General features: G+C 41.2%; 1 protein-coding gene across 1 annotated transcript; it reads left to right on the top strand.

Annotated features, from left to right (window-relative positions):
• The first annotated feature begins 9,263 nt into the window (after window positions 1-9,263).
• bace2 (beta-secretase 2) lies at window positions 9,264-19,533 on the top strand. Its single transcript, XM_037266996.1, has 9 exons — window positions 9,264-9,762; window positions 14,210-14,298; window positions 14,533-14,749; window positions 15,393-15,524; window positions 15,715-15,849; window positions 16,022-16,123; window positions 16,392-16,541; window positions 16,621-16,789; window positions 17,917-19,533. The coding sequence occupies exons 1-9, from the start codon at window positions 9,466-9,468 to the stop codon at window positions 18,156-18,158; spliced, it is 1,533 nt and encodes a 510-aa protein (XP_037122891.1). The 5' UTR covers window positions 9,264-9,465; the 3' UTR covers window positions 18,159-19,533.
• Window positions 19,534-19,603: the final 70 nt, after the last annotated feature.

Raw genomic sequence — 19,603 nt, 5'->3', positions numbered from 1 at the left:
CGCATGATGCACAAATGCATGCTCCGCGCTGCCTCCCTCAAACCCCATAATCCAGCCAGCACTGGCAACGCCACCATCCCTCCATTTTAATGCCTGCCTTGAAGTCAAGGGTGTAGCTGTAGTAGCCGAAGAAGCCCGCGGGGCCTGTCCACAGAGCTGGGTTCCACTCGATGTGATATTACCAGCAGGGTAGTAGTCTGCATCTCATTCTCTATTCCACATGACAGAATATACAGAGAGTCATGTTTATTTACTGCGGGATATTCATTGTCTGAACTCACTTTAAGGCTCAGGCAATGATGCTCTGAAAGAAAAACAAACAAAGGATGTATAGCAAACAAATTTACAGCATTGTCTGCCCATTGTCTGTTTTGGTCCCATCCCTGCCTGTACACAAAGAAACATGTGCACCGCTTTAAAGAGCTCATATTTCTGTTTGCTGTCCAGAGTTTTTCTGATATGTTACAGAGGTTCTGTCCACTGTCTCATAGTGGGCTGCAAAACATTTTCTTGCATCCCTTAAAAATATCAATTATTACCAAACAGTCTCAATTTTCAGTGGGAGTGATAAATAAGAAAGCCTCGGCAAATCAGGGCAGTAGGTCAGAGATCCCGCCTATCATTGACAATGGATTAGAAACACAGCGCTGGTGTTTTAGCGTGAGATTTTGGTCATTTAAAGCCAGTTCTTTCATTTATTATTATTATTATTATGCATTTATTCTAGCCATAGAAGGTGACATTAAAAGTCTGCCAAGGCAAATAAATACAGAGAGTGAAAAAAATAACACCAACTGTGGATTCAAGACTGAAAGAGCTGGGGTGTTTGGAATTACAAGGGGGCATCTGACATTTTGGGGGACAAAAGGCATTGCTATAATCCAGCTCAGTAAACAGACTCGTGACAGATGCTGAAGTGTAGGACAAGTTGTGTAGAAGAAATCAATTCAGTGGTGTGTCAAAATCCAAAAGCTGCAAAGCGCATACAATTTCAAAAGAGTAAATGCTAATGTTAGCTGTTCTTGCGAAATGCTCACGAGCCAGCCACCTAGTATCTTACCCGCTATCAAAGGTAGACTACAACATTGATTTTAGATTTTACAGTTGTTAACTTTTAGTACACTAGTGTGACTGAGATGAGACAACTTGGTCATTTATCATTAAAGTTAAGAGAGTGTTTTATTAAGTTCTAATAGAACAATGGTTAACTAAGTTTCACATCTACAGTATATGAAAATGATGAATGTTCAAAAGAAACCATTGTCTGTACAGATAATCTGATTCATCATTATTGTTACTATTAAATTTTTTATGACTATTTTTTAATTATAACAAGTATATTGGATGGCCTAGATCATGTAATGGATTTTGTGTGACCTTTAAGGATGCACTACATGTTCTTTGCGGTCTGTAATGCAGTCTCGTTGCACTTAAGTACAAATTGCAAAAGGTTCAGTTTGAAGAGGGGTGCGTGTGTGTACAGTGTACACACACACACACACACACTTATGCCATTGTCCACATACTCCATACGTTGCCCAGTATAAGCACACTTTTACAATTTGTGTTTGACAACAAACATACATGGAGTAACATCAATACTGACCAATGACTTTGCAGTGAGCAGCTGACAGCAGGTGTGTTTGACTGCTCTGCAAGTTGAAACAGATTGGGAGGCCCTAATTGACATTGCAAACATTTTTAGGCTCTTAGCAAAATAACAATGAATATCCATTGCTCCTCACACAAGCTCTTCCGGCCCCTATGGAAAACAGGTGCTGAGTTCATCCCTTACGCCAGGAGGACAGCTGAACACAATAGACTTGTTATGTGAAAGACAATACGTTAAATTTTCACACCGAAGACAAGAGCCTTGGCATGCAGGCGAGATGCTGAACGCAAATGCCCTAGCTTTGAAACATATTCCAAGACCAATCCTGTTTTTGTAGGATATACCCAAAATATTCTCATCAGACCTAAAATACTGATGCGTCAACAATAATAAAATCCTGGGGGCGAGGGGTCGGGGGTGGGAGGTAATGAATCACAATTCTTCCACATAGGTACAAGTGATTCATCAGTGCGGCACACTCTCCAAGTTTAGAGTAAATACTTCATTGTTTTTACATTACATACACTACTTTTCAAAAGTTTGAGGTCACAGTTTCATGTTTTCCATGAATACAGTCTTATAATGTAAATACAGTAGGCACTGCCATTCAAATGTTTGGGGGTCATAAACTTTTTGTTTTCCATCAATAAGAAGGTCAAGTCTGCATCTGGATTCATTTAACATTCTTCTCATTTGGGGGGGGGGTACTTTTCTGAAGAAAAAAAAAAAACTAAATAGAAGCTAAATATCTTTTCATCTATTTGTTTACATTTTATTTCTACCTCAAACTGTGTGTTTGTGCCTTCTTTCATTGTTGTGTTTCCGTTATTACAATTGTAATTGCTTGACATCAGATCCCAGATAATAACAATAATAAATGCGTACTAGATGACGAGTACTGCAATATATGAAAACAATCTCATGACACAAACATGAATAAAAAATGATTCAATTTCGAGCCAGCCATATTTTAAACATGGGCAGAATAGATTTTAGGGTGGGCTTGAGTTTGCTGTGTGGGTGGTGGTGGTGGGGGGGGGGGGGTCATTTTAACCCCCCAGCATGATGCCAAACCATGATAAGTGAATGTGACAATGAGACCCTAGGGCTTCTGCACAGTCTTGGTCTTGCTGTGTGGCCGCGTGTGCATGTACGTATGAGACAATTCATGAACACGACACACAAACAAGGCCACGATTCCTTGTTCAGTAAAGCTCACACTGGCATCTGAGCTCTAGTGTGCTCTTCATTTCACTACTAAACTCACTATAGATATTGCAACAGGATGGGGGATGTCAACAAATATCATCTATCGATAGGATCACGTGCAAAATTACAATCAGTAATACAATTCGATTTGAAACTAACGTCTGCGAGTAGTCATTAAACATGAGAATTATAACGTGATTTATTCTTCAAAGTCTTTGCACATGTTTTCAACACTTTAAACATATTCAATAGATTGAGAAACAAATCACCAAAATCACTTTGTAGGCTCTTTAATTGGACTCCAGGTTGACTGACTCCTGACTCTGATTAGCCTTTGGAGAAGTCATTATCGTCTAGAGGCCCTATTTTTGTGCCCAGTGCAATTAAGTCTCGCACAATGTGCAGTCTAACTGTGCACATGGGTGGATTTTTTTCTTTTCTTTTGGCATTTTTGTAGACAGGCGCAGTTGTGGGACTAAATACAGCCGACTTGATTCCTGCAGCCAATGGAAGTGGCTTGCCTCATTCCTATTAAATTCAGGGCAGAACAGGCGCGCAGTCGACATGCCCGTGCTGGACATCAAAGTACTTGTAAAATGCCTTTGGAACTGGAAGTAGAATCCCACACACACACAGATGATGAAAAGTTGCCTCCTGCAAAGTCGACACTTGAAGGCCGCCTGCATCCTCTGATTGTAGGTCAGTATTGTCTAGTAAGAACCCCAGCTACATTTGAGCAAATACAAGATGTAATTTGCATTTATTGAAATGTATTACCTTCCATTATTGCTGTGGTCAAATTTGCATGTGATCCCATTAACGACTATTGGACGATGCAAAGTATTAAAGAAAAAAACATTTCTGCAGAGTCACACAGATTCAATTGAAAAAGGAGCATACCCGCCCATAGGACCCACAGCTTTTGTAGTCCCTCTGGCACACCGTATCCCTGGTGTGTGTGCAGACCGGCTGGGTAATCCCTCAGGATGGAGCCTCTTGTTTTGACAACTTCTGCGAAGCCTGGTGTCGCTTACAACAACACACAGACTGGCCTATCATCAGCAAAACGTGAGGCCTCAGATCACTCCTTGGTCACCCAGAGCAGGATCAGGTTGCCCGTACACTATGCGAGCCATTAGCTCAGAATAGAAACAATCTCAGTTGTGGCATAATGATACCCTTTGTTTGTTCAGACAATGACATTGATAAGAGATGAGGCCCGCTCGTGGCTTCTCACAGAAGTGTGTATAAGGTTACATGTTGCCTGCACAGAAGTGAGGTGGCCACTTAACTTAACTAAGTTTGACTTTGACCTGTCCCACCCCGGGGATCAATCAACTTCACAAACCAGGCGTCCTCTTTAAACGGCTTCATCAGAAGAGTGGAATGTACCAACTGTGGCAAGAGCAAAATTATAAAACATAAAGATATGGTTCATGTTGAGGTGAGAGGAAATAACTTTCATGAACAATTTCATTTTGCACTCAGCTTGGATAAAAATGCACAAAATTATATACAGTATGGATGGATGGATGATCCAGGGGAAGATGATACAAGAGTGGAAAAAGGTCCACGCAAACTACATGACACTCAGCCATGTGAACAACACAACTCGCTAGTCAATATTTTGTCTGTAGCTACAGGGCAGGTTGCAGGGGGAAAACTTTTTGTTTAAACAACCCAAAATAAAATATTGTGTGATAGAAATTTTAGAGCGAAATCTTATACTGAGAAAAAAATAATAATGAAGGGCTGTTTTGTGGAGTGGAGGAAATAGGATTGTAGGATAGGCAGCTGATGGATAAGAGAAAGGGGGAGAGAATTTAGGAAGTATGAGAAGTGGAATGGTTTTGATGATTTGTACTCTCTGCGCATATACGTAGCATCTGGTCTCCATCCTCTACTGCTTAAAAACTAGAAAAATCAATATCCGCTGTGAACAGTGTTCCTACATGAACTGCATCATTTAATATATAAGACATCCAAAACATGATTTTTCATCCATTTTCTCAGCCTCATATTTCTGAACTTATGCACCCCCCCGTTCTTTCAGCCTGTGCTCTGACAAAGACTTCAGCTGAAGAATCGAATCAGGGTTGTCGTTAAGATATCTGACTTTGCAGCTTCGCAACTCAATCTGACTCGGGGTTGCAGCGTTGCCTAGTAACGATAGCACAATGCTGACCTTATCTATGTGGTCATAAAAATGTATGAAGAACCCCCACCCCATCGCCTTGTCTTGAACCTCCTCCTTCAAGCTTCTGTTCAGCTTTTCCTTCAACAACACTACCACCACCCTCAAAGCCCTTATCTCCCCCACCATAGAACATCTTGCCAAGGCATAAGCCCCCTCTACCCCAGTCATGGCAGGAGGAAGGGCGAAGACTCACACACTTGAGCCTTTTGTTAAAACACAATCTGCAATATAGTTGAACAATTCATATGCGCCCAGACCAACTCAGAAAGAGCACCAGTGGGTGGACGTGGGAGGCAGAAGGATGGAGATTGCATGCTATGAAACTGATAGATAGGTGTAGCACAAAGGAGACAATAGTCTATATGCACCACTGCAAGGGCAGATTCGCAATACAAGGTTAGTTTTTGCAGTCATTTCCCCTAATGGATTGTGTTTATCAAAGTGCTAGTAAGATACGAATCTGGTTTCTATCGACATGAGTCCTTAAGGAGCCAAGTTTGGCCTCTCTAATTGGCTCTCGCCATGCAGTCCCTATTCTAATGAGGGGGAAAAACTCCAGGCGTTGCACCTGAAAGTCACAACGGGAGTATGAGTAGGTATGAAAGTAAATTGTATTAATAAAGCACTTTTCACGGAGAGGACTCACAAACAGTCGAGTGTATAAAATACACTATCACAGCAGATCACATTTTAGAGTTAATATGAGGAAAAAAACGAATCGATCAAATCAAAACAAAGCAAGAATAAAAAATGGAATCATGTAAACTGAAGAGGCAGCACTTTGCTGAAATTTGCTTTCCAAAATTTGGTGTGGATGGATTGCAATGCTCTTTTGTTTTTAATCTTATGAGAAAGAGCTTTGCTGTGACACATTGGGCCCTATTTTTGTTCCCTGTGCATGTTAAGTGTGAGACACAGTCTAGAAAAAGTTTTGATAATTCTGCAGACGCAGCTTGGCAAAGTCAAATACGTTTATAAGGAACTACAAGAAGAACTCCACAGATGATGAAACTTGGAGACCACCTGTCCCAATTGTGCTATTAAAACACCAACAATGGAATTTGTTAGTCTTTCACGGGCCACATACAATGATATGCAAGCTTTTCTACATAATTTTATTAACAGCCTCATGTACATGTAGAAAACACAGACATTGCTCCTAGAGCAAAGAACTCTAATGAGGACAGTCACAGCTTCACAGTCCACTATAGCAGCAACATCTGCTCGGAGGCATCCAACGCATCAGGTGGGTATCTGAACAAACACAGATGGCATGCGTATGTGTGTGTGTGTGTGTGTGTCTAAGTGTGTGTAGCATTACAGTAACAAGGCAGGCTGGTGAGGGCACGAGTGGTGCCTTGAGGCAACAAGCAGCAGGGTGGCAGCGATCCTGACTCCCATGGCGCCGTGTTATGGCGCTAGCCTAAATGACTCATCTTCATGTCACTAATGCTTATCCTATGAATGAACAAACAGATACACAACAGAAAAGGCAACACCACCCTCGGAAGTGTCCAAGACTCGTGCTTGCTTACTCGGGCAAACTAGCAACAGAGAGGCATTGTTTTGAACTCATCTGTTAAATGAAGACTATAATAGCATGTGTTGCCAGTAATTGAGAAGGTGCACGTGATGTTTGGCTTGTCCTACTTATATTCTTCCCAGGTTCTCCTCATTTGAACTACCGACTTTCCGGCAGTGATGACGCCTTATTAGCAAGCTCGGGCTGTGGAAGAGACAGCTCGTTATGAACAACATGCAGTACGTCAATAGAACGTGAGGGACTTGGAATAAACATGACCCCCAAAATGCGTCTTTTTAACATTTCACATGTAGACCACATACAAGTGCATGGGTGATAATTCAGTATGGTATTAAAATGCATTTTCAGCAAATCTGAGATCAGTGTAACAGCTGCGATCGGATTTCTGGACCACCTTTCTGTGTGGAGCCTATCCCGTCTGATTTTGTGCAAGAGATGGAGTACATTGTACTGCTTGCCAGCCAATCACAGTCAACGTGCCGAAAAAATACTAACAATATGGTGGGACATTCGCTTAAAGAATAAATATTAGTATGATAATATTGTTTGAATCCACAGGAACTATGCTGTCCAATACTATATAATCCATTATTTCAACGTTGCGGGAGTACAAACCAAGATGATGTTTTGCTTGTGTACATATACTATGCCAGCATTTCCTCTCCCATCAACAGTAATGATCAGAGCTCAGGATTAAGCACCGATGTCCCAGTAAAGGAGATTTGCACTGGACCACTGCTTCTCCTAATCTGCCTAATTTTCTCATCCACAGATGATCCTGCAACACTTGAGGCCTAAGAATGGAGTAGAGTGCCTTGTTGTGGTCATTTGTTGAATTGCAAGAATGAGGGTCTTTTGTCAAAGCGATTCATCATGATACTCTCATGGGGCTAATTGCACTCATTTATTTTGACTTCATCATAATCCCTGTTTGGATTCTGAACAATGACAATTTGGTTGTAAATCGAATATGATATGGTAGAGAGAGACAAAGAGAAATAGAGAGAGAGAGAGAGAGAAAGAGAAATAGAGAGAGAGAGAGAGAGAGAGAGAGAGAGAGAGAGAGAGAGAGAGAGAGAGAGAGAGAGAGAGAGAGAGAGAGAGAGAGAGAGAGATAGATAGATAGATAGATAGATAGATAGATAGATAGATAGATAGATAGATAGATAGATAGATAGATAGATAGATAGATAGATAGATAGATAGATAGATAGATAGATAGATGTGAATCTGCCCCCCACCTCCACTTCCTTACAAAATGGACATTCATGATGAAACGCCAAATTATGTGTTCCGTGCTCAGTAGCACAAGTAAGCGACACATCCTTGTTCCTCTTCATTATGATGCTTTCAGACCATGGAAACACGACAAAATATCACAAACTAAGCAGGAAGTACACTTCAATTCGTTCATTCACAAGACCCAATGCATGACAAGCACCACACGGGAATAATGTCACAGTCTTTCCTTGTATTTTTGAGGTTACTGTAAATATGGTGGTTGACTCAAGAGAGTGAGAAAGATGACGGTGAACATGTGACAAGTCTAACTGTGGATTCATGAGGAATTCACAGTGAAACAGTGGATGCCTCTGTGAGGAACAGACAGCATAGAAAAAGGCCTGTGACATTGATCTTGCTTAACCGCTCGCTGGGAGCCTCATTTACTTCCTTAGCATTTGCTTTACATCAGAAAAAAAACTCTTGACAGATAAGGATGTGGATAACCACCATGTCTAAAGATTTGTGTAAAGATGAATGACAAGAAAACAAGTTTTGAAAAAAACTCAAGATAATAGACACATGTTACTAGACATAACCTTGGAAACCATCAAACAAAACTTATTGTATGAAGACATTTAAATGTTGCTAACATACTGCAAGGCTTTAAAATGTTTTTCTTTGTGGAGCAGTTTTGCCAATCGATGAGCTTCCAATTTTTAAGGAGTATTTTTGTTGCCACTTTTTGCCAATTTTAGTGACCTGATTCTATCAATTGTTAGCATTTTTGTTGAGGCAATTACTGTTATACAACAAATTACAACTACTGTTATTACTACTATATTATTTTCAATGAAAACAACCTCCAATAATTAAAATACTCAGTGTCAATCAAATTAAACGATTTTCAAAACAAAATTTAATGGCGTATGTCTTTACTGTTACTTATTGATTACATTATTTAGAAACGGCTCACATGTTTCAAATAGCAGGGAATAAGGACCGAAAATTGGATCAAATTCATTCATAAGACTCTTTAAACTAGTATCAATGGATTAAAGGGTATTTGTGTAACTTGTGTTGTCTGTAGGCGTGTCAATGGAACTATCCCGAGATGTGGCGTGAGTTCAATCACATGGTTTCGTTTACTGACTTAAGGCACATAAGAAATCAAGTTGAGCTAAATTAAGATCAGCAATTCCGCCGCTCTGACTACAGAATAAAACATATATTTTAATGGGGCAATATACGAAAACAACTTTTAAAAAACAAACGCACCCAGATTCATGATGTGTGTGTGACAAATATTTTTTGTAATTTATATCTAACACATTTGTATGATTGTAATTACTTCTCTTGCATAAAGTCTTCAACTTGCGGATGAAATTATATGTCACCCTAGCCTTTGTTTTGAAGGTACACACCGGAAGTGTTTAATGTTTTAGTTAAATGCATTTCTCCCAAAGACACGAAGCATGTTGAAGTTTCACTTTCCCACAGTTGCAATTTTAAACGTTGACTGCATAGTCACAATGAGGACGTGAAAGTTTCTACTTGACGTACAGAAGTCGGCAATGATGGCGTTTCAGTAATGGCTCCACTACAAACTTAGGAGCCAAACTTTTTCACTTGGAATCTCTCACCCAGATCTGGCCTCTCTAAATTCGGGAAAACAGCAGTACCATGGCACACTGCGTTTACAATCCTATTTTTGCATTTGTTTGCAGCGTTTGCCTAATCGGCGTGAGCAAGAGTTATTTGTCCATACCTCTGAAAATCTACCCGGGGAAGTACAACGTGTCCTCGCACGTGGGTTTGTCAGTCACTCGCCTCGTCGCGCTCGCTGCTGATGGGAAGGGTCTCTCTCTGGCTTCCGATCCCAGCGGTCAAGTCAACTTTATGGACATGGTGGGTAACCTGCAAGGGGACTCCGGCAGAGGCTACTACATCGAATTGTTGATTGGCACTCCTGCACAACGGGTAAGTGTCGTTTAAGCTCTCAATTAGTTCACGTTTTCTCATTTGATCTGGATCTCAATCATTACTGCTCTTAATGTTTGTTTTTTGTTGTGCCATCATCCTCAGAGGTTGAAAAAAAGCAACAAGTCTAATTTGACAGAGTAAGGTGTAGAAACTACAACTGCCTGTTTTTAAATTCAGGGATAAAAGTAAAATGTTAGTAAAATAAATACTAGTACAGATACCTGAAAGATGTACTCATTTCTCACTAGTGCAGGGAACACCTTTCATAACTTTATTAATTCACTGCCTGCCAGTCATTGGTAAAAATGTACAAAGAATGGTTCCAGGACTTGTAACAAAAGATCTCAAACCCAAACTACAAGTTTCCGCCCTTCAGTGTGGACCAACAACAGAGATCAACGAGATCCTGCAGTGTTTGTTTCAGAGAGTGCACGAGACAATGTCAATTGTGGACATAACTTGTGGCTGTTTGACAATGCGTCTTCTTACAATGCTCCGTGCATCTGACAGTTCCTGGTCAAGAAGAAATCGCCATGATGGAGCAACCTCCCAAATAAACTGACGTTGCTCTGTGTGATTTTAAATAAATGTTTTAACCCTTTCCGGGTTATCAGAAGGACCCATCTTGAAGATGTCTGTCTGCATGACAATATACCGCAACATAATAGGGCACAGTTATTTCCACTCTAACTTGTGCAACCTGTTTTGTTGTTCCATTACGTGCTTTGCATAGTACCTGCCCCAAGAAAATGAGGAAGAAACACAAAAGCAATCTGTTGTTAATCAGAATGTTCAGATTTCTTTTGAACACCTCTACTGTATACATTTCTTACATTGTCTTGAGTAGTTTTAAATTAAAAAAAGCTATTTAGAAATACACAAATTCACACCAATTACAAATGAATAAAATTTCTTTCCACATAAAAATCAATTTACAAACTGTCAAGTTCATTCCAAAGCAACAGGTGAGATGACGTCGCCATTATTGTGTAACTGCAATTTGAGGAAAGTCATTTCCGGAAAAGACAAAGTAACAACAATGGCAAATCAAGGAAAGAAGTACTAATCATACGTGGGTGGGGACTCAGCGTTAAGTTATTCCTGAAAATCGAACTTGAATATAAAGTTGCCAAAACACAGACAACACCCGCAACATTGTACATACAAATACTAAAACCTTGGTTTTTGAAAGCCAGCTGTCAGTGGCCTGAAATTGAGTTTACAACAGAGTTACAGTTTCCATTTTTCATGCTTGAAAACAGGAGTCTATAAACGGAGGGCCTCCACGTGCCTGTTAAACTATGGGATGAGCAAGTAGATCAAATCAGAGAATTTAGAACACAGGGCCCGGTATCATTCACAACACATACTGTGTTGATTTTAGTTGGTGTGCATACGTGTGTGTTATTGTTGCTTTATATCGTAGATTAATTTGAACAAGAATTGTTTTGATGATCTGCCATATTATCAGTACAGGGATGAAATGGTCATTTCGGTAAAGCCCAGCTAAAACCGTAAAAACAGCTATGTTCTCTCTCCCTCCTACTTTTTGAGCCATGTTTTCTGAAAAAGGTGGCTTCTGAAATTTACAGCCACTATGCCATTCATATTAGGACTCTCCACTGCATCAATCAAATAAATCATTTGTGTACATATAAATTAAGAGCAGAATATTATGTCAAAACCAGACATTTTAGATTATTTACATGCATTTCATTTTGTGCCGCTTGACGCAATGCAAATGTGTGTACGCGAGCAACATGTGATGCTCTCTTGCCGACATGCGACAGATACCGTTTGATAATTTAACACAGAACACATTGTCTTATTGTTCTTTCATAAATCAGTATAACCAGTATGGTGGGATAGTGTGGTGTCTGCGGAGTGCATGCAAAAGCTGCACTTTACAGCCCGGAGGTGTGTAGGTAGACTCAGCCCCGCTCACATGCGCTCACATGATGTTGGCCTGTGAGAACCACTGTTTCTTAGCAGGCAGCTGACCGGGATTACGAGGCACCCATGAGCGCTGAGCTGCCCCGTACTTGCACTGAGCAGCCACTCTCCAGTCTTGGTTCTGCATTCTGCTTTTCATTGCGATTAGACGGAAATATGCTCGTTCCAACGACTTTGTTTAGCTTACTCGATATGTAAAGTGCCTAACAAGGTCATATTAAAGTTTAAGGGTGTTTAAATGGTCCCGGGCGGATTAGGCTATTAAAAATACATAATGCTTCAGGGTGTTGTAGGTTTAACTCTGTTTTCTCGTTCTGGTGAAAGATCTCATTAGTAATTTCACACAGTCTTCTCAACCGTGTCAAGTTACACAGATGAGAGCTTGTGAAGACACTTAGCACTTGAGCCTCCAGTGTTGCTGCCCTGCTTTGTCAACTTCAGAGCTGGACTTGCTTAAGTGTAGTTTCAACACAACTGTAGGAATAAAAGCATCCACAGCAGGCATATTTGTGTTAGATGACACGATGTTTTGTATAAACAGCTTTCGCTTCATCGCGGTATGGTTTGGCCCAGTATCGTTGGCTTGCATTTCAGAAGCGGAATGGCCGGTGCTCAGTTATGTGACAGTTTGTGAGCAGTATTGCAGAAGAAAGTGTGCAGTCTGGTTTTTTCTCAATTCAGATTTTTCGCAAATCCAACTTGGCACACTTTCATATGTAATCCTAGATTGGAGACGGATTTTTTTTTTTTTTGCAATGGTACCTTTGTATGATGACCCGGTCGCCTTTGGTATCTGACCTTCATTTCATCCAAAGTCCTAAATGACCTCCACATGGGTGGAAGGAGAGTGCTTGGAGCTGGGAAATCAAATCTGCAAAGTTGTTTTGAGTAACAGTATTGACTTTGTATTTGACTTTAATTGAATCCCACTTGAAACATCTCTTCTCACGACACTCCGCTGGAGATATAAGAGGATAAAAATTAGCCACTACACGTTGGATCACTTTTATAAATATAGCTATAAAACATCCATGTGATTTCACAATATTGTGTTAAACCTTCAGTGTTATTAATGCGAAATGATGATGTGATTACATTAACAGCGCCAGTGTTAAATGAGGCGCTGTCTAAACGAGCCACTAATTGTCGCATCTGTTAGCATGTGGCGGCGACACGGGTTGAGGCGGCGGCAGCGGCGGCTGGAGAGCTCCGCATTCGCTAATTGCTACAAACAGGTGTCAGATGCACATTGTCGCCACAGACGCCACCAATTAGACAGTGAGAGATCAACTGCGTGTGACTGCAGGCCGCTTCAGCATCACAGTGGGAGTGTTTGCCTGAGGCGCAGTAGCCAAGCAGAGAGAGGAAAGTGCGACTCGAGAATACAGCACAGGCGGATCACCATGAGGAAATAAATGCCCAACGCACCATTTCACTCCCCTGACTTGTTTGGCTGGTTAAGACCTCTGGCAGTGATGCCATCCAAAAATCACAGTTGGTATTTTACATGGCGCAGTTAGCGCACGTGGACCAGTGCCACTGAAGTGAGGGGGAAGCGATAAGCAACACATTGACGATAACAACCTACGTCAAGGAAGTTAAGGTGCCAAGACATTGTGTGAAAATTGGACAGAGCGTGAACCAAGGAAGAATTCTTTGCATTTAGGAACGATTGTTTAAAACATAGCTAGAAACTTTTTTTCATGGCCTTGCTGATTGAAATAACTCTTAATTGTACTTTGTTTTCATACATGCTAGGAATAACAAAGTGTTATTCTTATCTGAAGGGCTGAACAAGACAATGCGAGGAAGTAGTTAAGATTGTTCAAAAAATAGGCTATTGGCGTATGTATTCTAAAATCCCCCTGGAACCGGAAATGTAGTCAGCTAAGGTTGAATTGAGCTGTGTCTGGTGTTGATGTCGTAGCCCAGCATTCTGACACAGCCATAAATGAGGGTTGGCAACAGATGGGTTTTTGAACTTTTTTTTTCCTGGCCTGAAATCAGCCAAGACTTTCTGCAAAGAGCGGCTTGTGGGTAAAATCTTGAGTAGCTCCGTCGCTGTGAGTTACCGTATTAGGTTAATGACCCCATCAGGGTAAAGGGACACTTGCATAAGGGTGTTAATGTGGCCTTCCATTTAGTGGTGAAGGTTAAAGACGTCACAAGCAAATTATTTCCCGCTCATTAATTTGATGCCTGGAAGACAGCATTATCTCAACTGCAGTTAGTTAGCCGCTTGCCACTGTGTGCATAACACGTACCGGGAGAGCTGGACACGTCGCGCTCTCATGCCAGAGCCTGCAGTCTGTTATGCTTTGACTTGAGGATAACATTGTAGAGTAACCCTTACAAGGAAGGTGGTTTGGAAAAACTTTGTCTTAAATAATAGTTTGCCTGACACTAGAACGTGTGCAAATTGAGGTGGGGCAGGGTTGTAGCCCAAAGGCAATGTTTGTTAACGCAGCAGCTCCTATTTGGTGTCTTTCAGCTGAACATCCTGGTGGATACCGGCAGCAGTAACTTTGCAGTGGCCGCGGCGCCGCACCCATTTATTACTAGCTACTTCAACACTGCACTGTAAGTAACTGGAACATGTTTGGAAATGTTGTTTGACTGAATGAATGTAGTGATTTGACGCTTGTGATGACTTAATAAGTTCCAAATTTTATCTATGATTTTCTTGTGATGTCACCAATTTGTCCTACAGATGCAAATATTTATTTATACGGTGACATGTCGTAAAAAGTTACAGATAATGAAATTTAGAACTATCGTAACGTCTGTTTGAATTTGGCTACTGTCTGTGTGTAGCTCTAGTTCCTTCAGGTCAGATGGCCAAGGTGTAGCTGTCAGGTACACCCAGGGAAACTGGATGGGGGAGCTCGGTGTTGACCGTATCTCCATCCCCAATGGCCCAAATGGTACCATCAGTGTCAACATCGCTACCATCTTGTCATCTGAAGGCTTCTTCCTACCTGGGATTAACTGGCAGGGCATCCTCGGACTAGCCTATCCCATGCTGTCTCGGGTAAGTCAAATAAGATGTGCTGCTTCGAAATTATCAAACAAAAAAACGATGTGATATTCGATTAATTTAAACTGGTCACATTGTTTCATCATTATACAGCATATATAATGCAGCCTGATAATATACTCTGGAGACAGAAGAAAAAGCACGAGTATGCTTTTGGGCCATTGCAAGCTGTCCGATTTCTGTAAATGTTATGTTAGTGGGGGAGGAATAGCTTTTCCGTCAGTGCTGATTAAAACTACTTGCGTGGTGAAATGATACCAACACATAATAATATTGGCATTATTCAAATGTAATAATAATACATAAAAAATATCAATTATGCAAAAAAATCTATAAAAATAAAGCGTGTGTAAAATGAAATTTAGGGAATTTGAATGGATTACCTTTGCTGTAATCAATGGTGCAATGTGATGGAGGAGCCGTTACAGCTTAATTTCACTCGCGTATCACTGCCTTGTGGCCACATCGAATGGGAAAATACATGTCAAATAAAGCAACCATTGTTGTTTATGTAATTTAAGTGTTTGGGAAATTTCCTTGTTCAGTCAGGAAAATAGAATCACATCGCAAAAGCTAAATGTGCCTTGACTAGCACAAATAAATGATTTTGTCTGCTTTTTTGTTTTGTTTCAATCAGCCAGATTCATCTGTGGAACCATTCTTCGACTCTGTGGTCAAACAGCTCGCTATCCCGGATGTCTTTTCCTTACAGATGTGCGGGACTGGAATTTCTGCTAGCAGCGTAGTCGACCCTCCGGGTGGTAGTCTTGTGAGTAGTCAGCAGGGTTGAGCGCACAGAGGAATTTGAGTTGGAAATGATAATACATCACAAGGATGGATTGTTAAGAAAAAGTGACTTCATGTGGAGGAAATGGAAGTGTTATTGTGGCAACGATCCATTGCCAAATGTCTGATCATAAGGTGTGGGTTTTTTTTGTGTGTGTGTGTGTATGCTTCAGATCTTGGGTGGGGCTGAACCAACTCTGTATCGGGGGCAAATGTGGTACACCCCTATAGTTGAGGAATGGTACTACCAAGTAGAGGTTCTAAAGCTGGAGGTTGGTGAGCAGAACCTGGACCTTGACTGCAGAGAGGTGATTGTTGGATTCAGTGAAATAGTCAACAACTGCATGCACAATAAGTAAAACTAACAAACAATCAACCTAAAGCACATGTTCAAATCAACTAGAAGAGCCTCACCAAAAGAAAATTGAAAGTATGCTGAACTGACAAGCTGTACTTGTCTGTCTCACCTTTCCTTTTCAGTATAACATGGATAAAGCAATAGTCGACAGCGGCACGACGCTACTGCGACTTCCCGTCAACGTCTACAACGCAGTGGTAGACGCCATCACACGCAGCTCTCTGGTACGCCAACGTCTCTCGACAGGCAATGATGAAACATTTTGTCAGTGCAAAAGAGATGAAGGGGCGGATGGCACTGTCACTCAAGGATGCAGTTTCTATAGCACAATTCAGAATGTACTATACAGAATATGCTACATTCTATCTTTATTTCTTATTTGAAAATGCTCAAAACATGATGGACTGTTAATACATCAATGCCAATTAATAGAGTATTTAGAGCTCTTGTTGTGTTGCTAGTGGGACTTTTTTTTTTCTTTCATTCATTCAGATCCAGGAGTTTTCATCAGGCTTCTGGGATGGGACCAAGTTAGCATGCTGGATGAGGGGCGATACCCCCTGGAGATTTTTCCCCAAACTATCCATCTACCTAAGGGACACCAACACCAGCGAGTCCTTCCGCATCACCATCCTTCCTCAGGTACAGAGATGCAAGCACGGAGCTTCCTCAAAAGATTCCTAACCAGTCTATCATCATCACGTTTTTTTTTTTTTTAAAGCTGTACATCCAGCCAATCACAGATGTGGATGGCACGCTAGACTGCTACCGCTTCGGCGTGTCGTCATCTGCTAACGGCCTTGTCATTGGAGCGACGGTTATGGAGGGTTTCTACGTGGTGTTCGATCGGGCCAACCGTAGACTGGGCTTTGCCCTCAGCAACTGTGCCGGTGAGCAAATGTAGAAAGAATAGTCCCTGCAGTCGAATGATCGCATTTCTAGAGAATTACAATGTCCCATCACTGGAAAGCTATTTTTAGGACAAGCTCGCGGGCTACTCATGAGGTTCTAATGGGCTACCTGGTGTCCGTGGGCACCACATTGGTGACCCCTGCTCAATACTATAGTTACTTTACTTTAAGGAACAACCTATTACACCATCAGTGATGCATTGCCAGATTTAAAGATTCAGAACCATTTTTTTTGTGTGCATATTTTGTTGAGGCATGAGAAGTACCGTATTTTCCGCACTATAAGGCGCACCGGATTATAAGGCGCGCCTTCAATGAATGGCCCATTTTAAAACTTTGTCCATATATAAGGCGCACCGGATTATAAGGCGCACCTTCAATGAATGGCCCATTTTAAAACTTTGTCCATATATAAGATACATACATTTGGCCCACGGGCCGGACTTTGGACACGCCTGCTGCAGTGGCTCAATATTGGTCCATATATAAAGGCGCACCTGATTATAAGGCGCACTGTCGGCTTTTGAGAAAATTAGATGTTTTTAGGTGCGCCTTATAGTGCAGAAAATACGGTAGTTTGGCTCCTGTGTTGTTTGTGGTGTTTCTGCTTGAATTTCTTTCCTGTAGTAGAAAGGTTTTGTTTCCTTTCTATTCTGCCCTCCCAAAGCACGCCGTGTGTCGTTGGGCAGATAGCGAACAGTTCTCTCAATGAGAGGCTAAGTGTTCTTTGCTTTGAGCGGTTTAGTGGTCTCCATAAATCACGGCAATTATGCATCATTATACAGGATCTAATGTTTCAGAGATGGAATAACAACTTTTTTTAAGCATAATTATTGTATGTTTATATACTGTCTCATCTTGTACCTCTAATTGCCAACAAATTAGAGACAAAAGGCGTGGCTGAAGAGCTAGCGGCCAATCATTCGTGCTGACCTTTTATCTTGTTAACCCAGAAAAGCTCATTTACTTTTACACTAAATGTAATTGTATTGAAGTTTCATTTTTAAATAGGGACTGCCTGTATACTCTTATTGTGACTTTCAGCTTTTTCCAGTTGCTCCATTTTAATAGTGTGGGTTTCCTCTAATTGTGATGTTTTCCCACAGTGAGTGGCGGTGTGGCTCTGTCCGAAATCGACGGGCCCTTCTCGGCAGCAGACGTGGCGTCAGACTGCTCCGGCCGAGCGCTGAAGGAGCCTTTCCTTTGGGTGATCTCCTACGCGCTCATGGCCGTGTGCGCCATCATCCTAATCATCTTGCTGCTTCTGCTGGTCCTGCCTTGTCGACGGCGGGGCTACTCCGGGGAGATAACCGACCAGTCCTCTCTGGTGCGACACCGTATCAAGTGACTGAGAGCGAGGGCAACAGGCGCAAACGGGCGGGGTGCAAGCGAGCAAAGCGCCACCGCTGAGGTGGTGGGAAAAGAAGTGAGGCTGCACAAGGTTGATGTGGAAGCATCTACCTTCTCTGACAAGGACAATCCTTCTGATAAAATCTCAAAAGACACTGTCACTGGTGTAAAATGAACTTGTGGTTTGTAATTTAATTTTTGATTGTTCATCAGAAGTGCTGCGTCTATGTGGATGGTTGAACCAATCTTTGAATCATCAAAACATGCCTGCCCTCAGAACCGGATATTGGAAGAGCAAGCGGTGCAAAAGGCACTGAAACATTTAACAGTTGCACATATCAAAAGCTAGAATGGTCATAGTGCAGTTAAAGTTCATGCTGAAATTTTAAGCCCACTATGCATAACCTTTTGGGAGTGGTGTACATTACACATCATTAGGCAAACAAATCCGAATAATTTTTGGTATGTATATTTAAATGTGCCTTTTGCCTGAGATCTGTCCTTTTTAAATCCACTCCCAAATTATGGTGAAATGCATGTTGGATAAGCAGCTAGGACAATTACTGACACTTTGGTATTATTGGAAAATATGTTTACATTGCTTGTAGTGCCTTCGAACACTGTGTTTGTCCACTTTTAGACAACAACACTGTCATGAACTGAGTCCACCATGCTTACATGGCTTTACACAGACCCAAAACTTCACAAGCAAGGGGCTTCATGTATTCTTCTGGGAGTATGTCAGAACTGTGCCAAAATATTCTCTTTTTTTTTTTTATAAATAAACTGATCCGCCATTGTGGTTCCAGTCTACACTCATGGAACTCAGCTCAGTTCAGTACTTGACATTTTGTTACAACAGTCATTATAGAAAGACTTGACAAAAGTGCCTCAACATTCCGACCTGAAAGGCACAAAATGGGGAGCTTCTCCTTTCTCTTAACATGACCGGTTATGGTTTGCGGTTGTGAAGCCTAAATTGCCATATGGATCTTCAGTCAATGCTGTGATGTAGTCTTAGTGTAGTTTTACTCATTGTGTCTATGTTCAACTTATTGCTGAAATTATTTGAATGTGAGTTTAATCTGAATTTTGCCACACGCTGCACATTTGCCAAAAAAAAAAGCAATATTGCGTGACTCGAGTACAATCAAGGCTGCACGACAGATCCGAAACATGGGTTTCAGCTTCTTTTCAAACCTAAATGCAGTATCTTCCGCCATCTAGTGGAAAGACTGGCGATTGCAAGCAACTCACTCGTGATGAACGCGAAGCCAAAGCCACTACGAGTTCTTGAAAATTATTTATATTATGTAAAGTGTATTTTTCGGTACTAAAATTTCTGTAAATAAAGACCTTATTACCATGTTGAATACCAAGTTAATTGTAACTCTGTGCTTGACTGTGATGAAATAATGATCCTCATTCACAACAAGAATGTCT

The sequence above is a fragment of the Syngnathus acus genome, chromosome 13, assembly GCF_901709675.1.
Source record: "Syngnathus acus chromosome 13, fSynAcu1.2, whole genome shotgun sequence".
Taxonomy (NCBI): domain Eukaryota; kingdom Metazoa; phylum Chordata; class Actinopteri; order Syngnathiformes; family Syngnathidae; genus Syngnathus; species Syngnathus acus.
This window is presented reverse-complemented; position numbering and strand designations above follow the sequence as displayed.

Coding starts and splice junctions, on each gene's coding strand:
- bace2 (XM_037266996.1), top strand. CDS start 9,466: ATGGCACACTGCGTTTACAATCCTATTTTTGCATTTGTTTGCAGCGTT. Junction 16,124..16,391: donor CCATCACACGCAGCTCTCTG/GTACGCCAACGT, acceptor TCATTCATTCAG/ATCCAGGAGTTTTCATCAGG. Junction 16,542..16,620: donor GCATCACCATCCTTCCTCAG/GTACAGAGATGC, acceptor TTTTTTTTAAAG/CTGTACATCCAGCCAATCAC.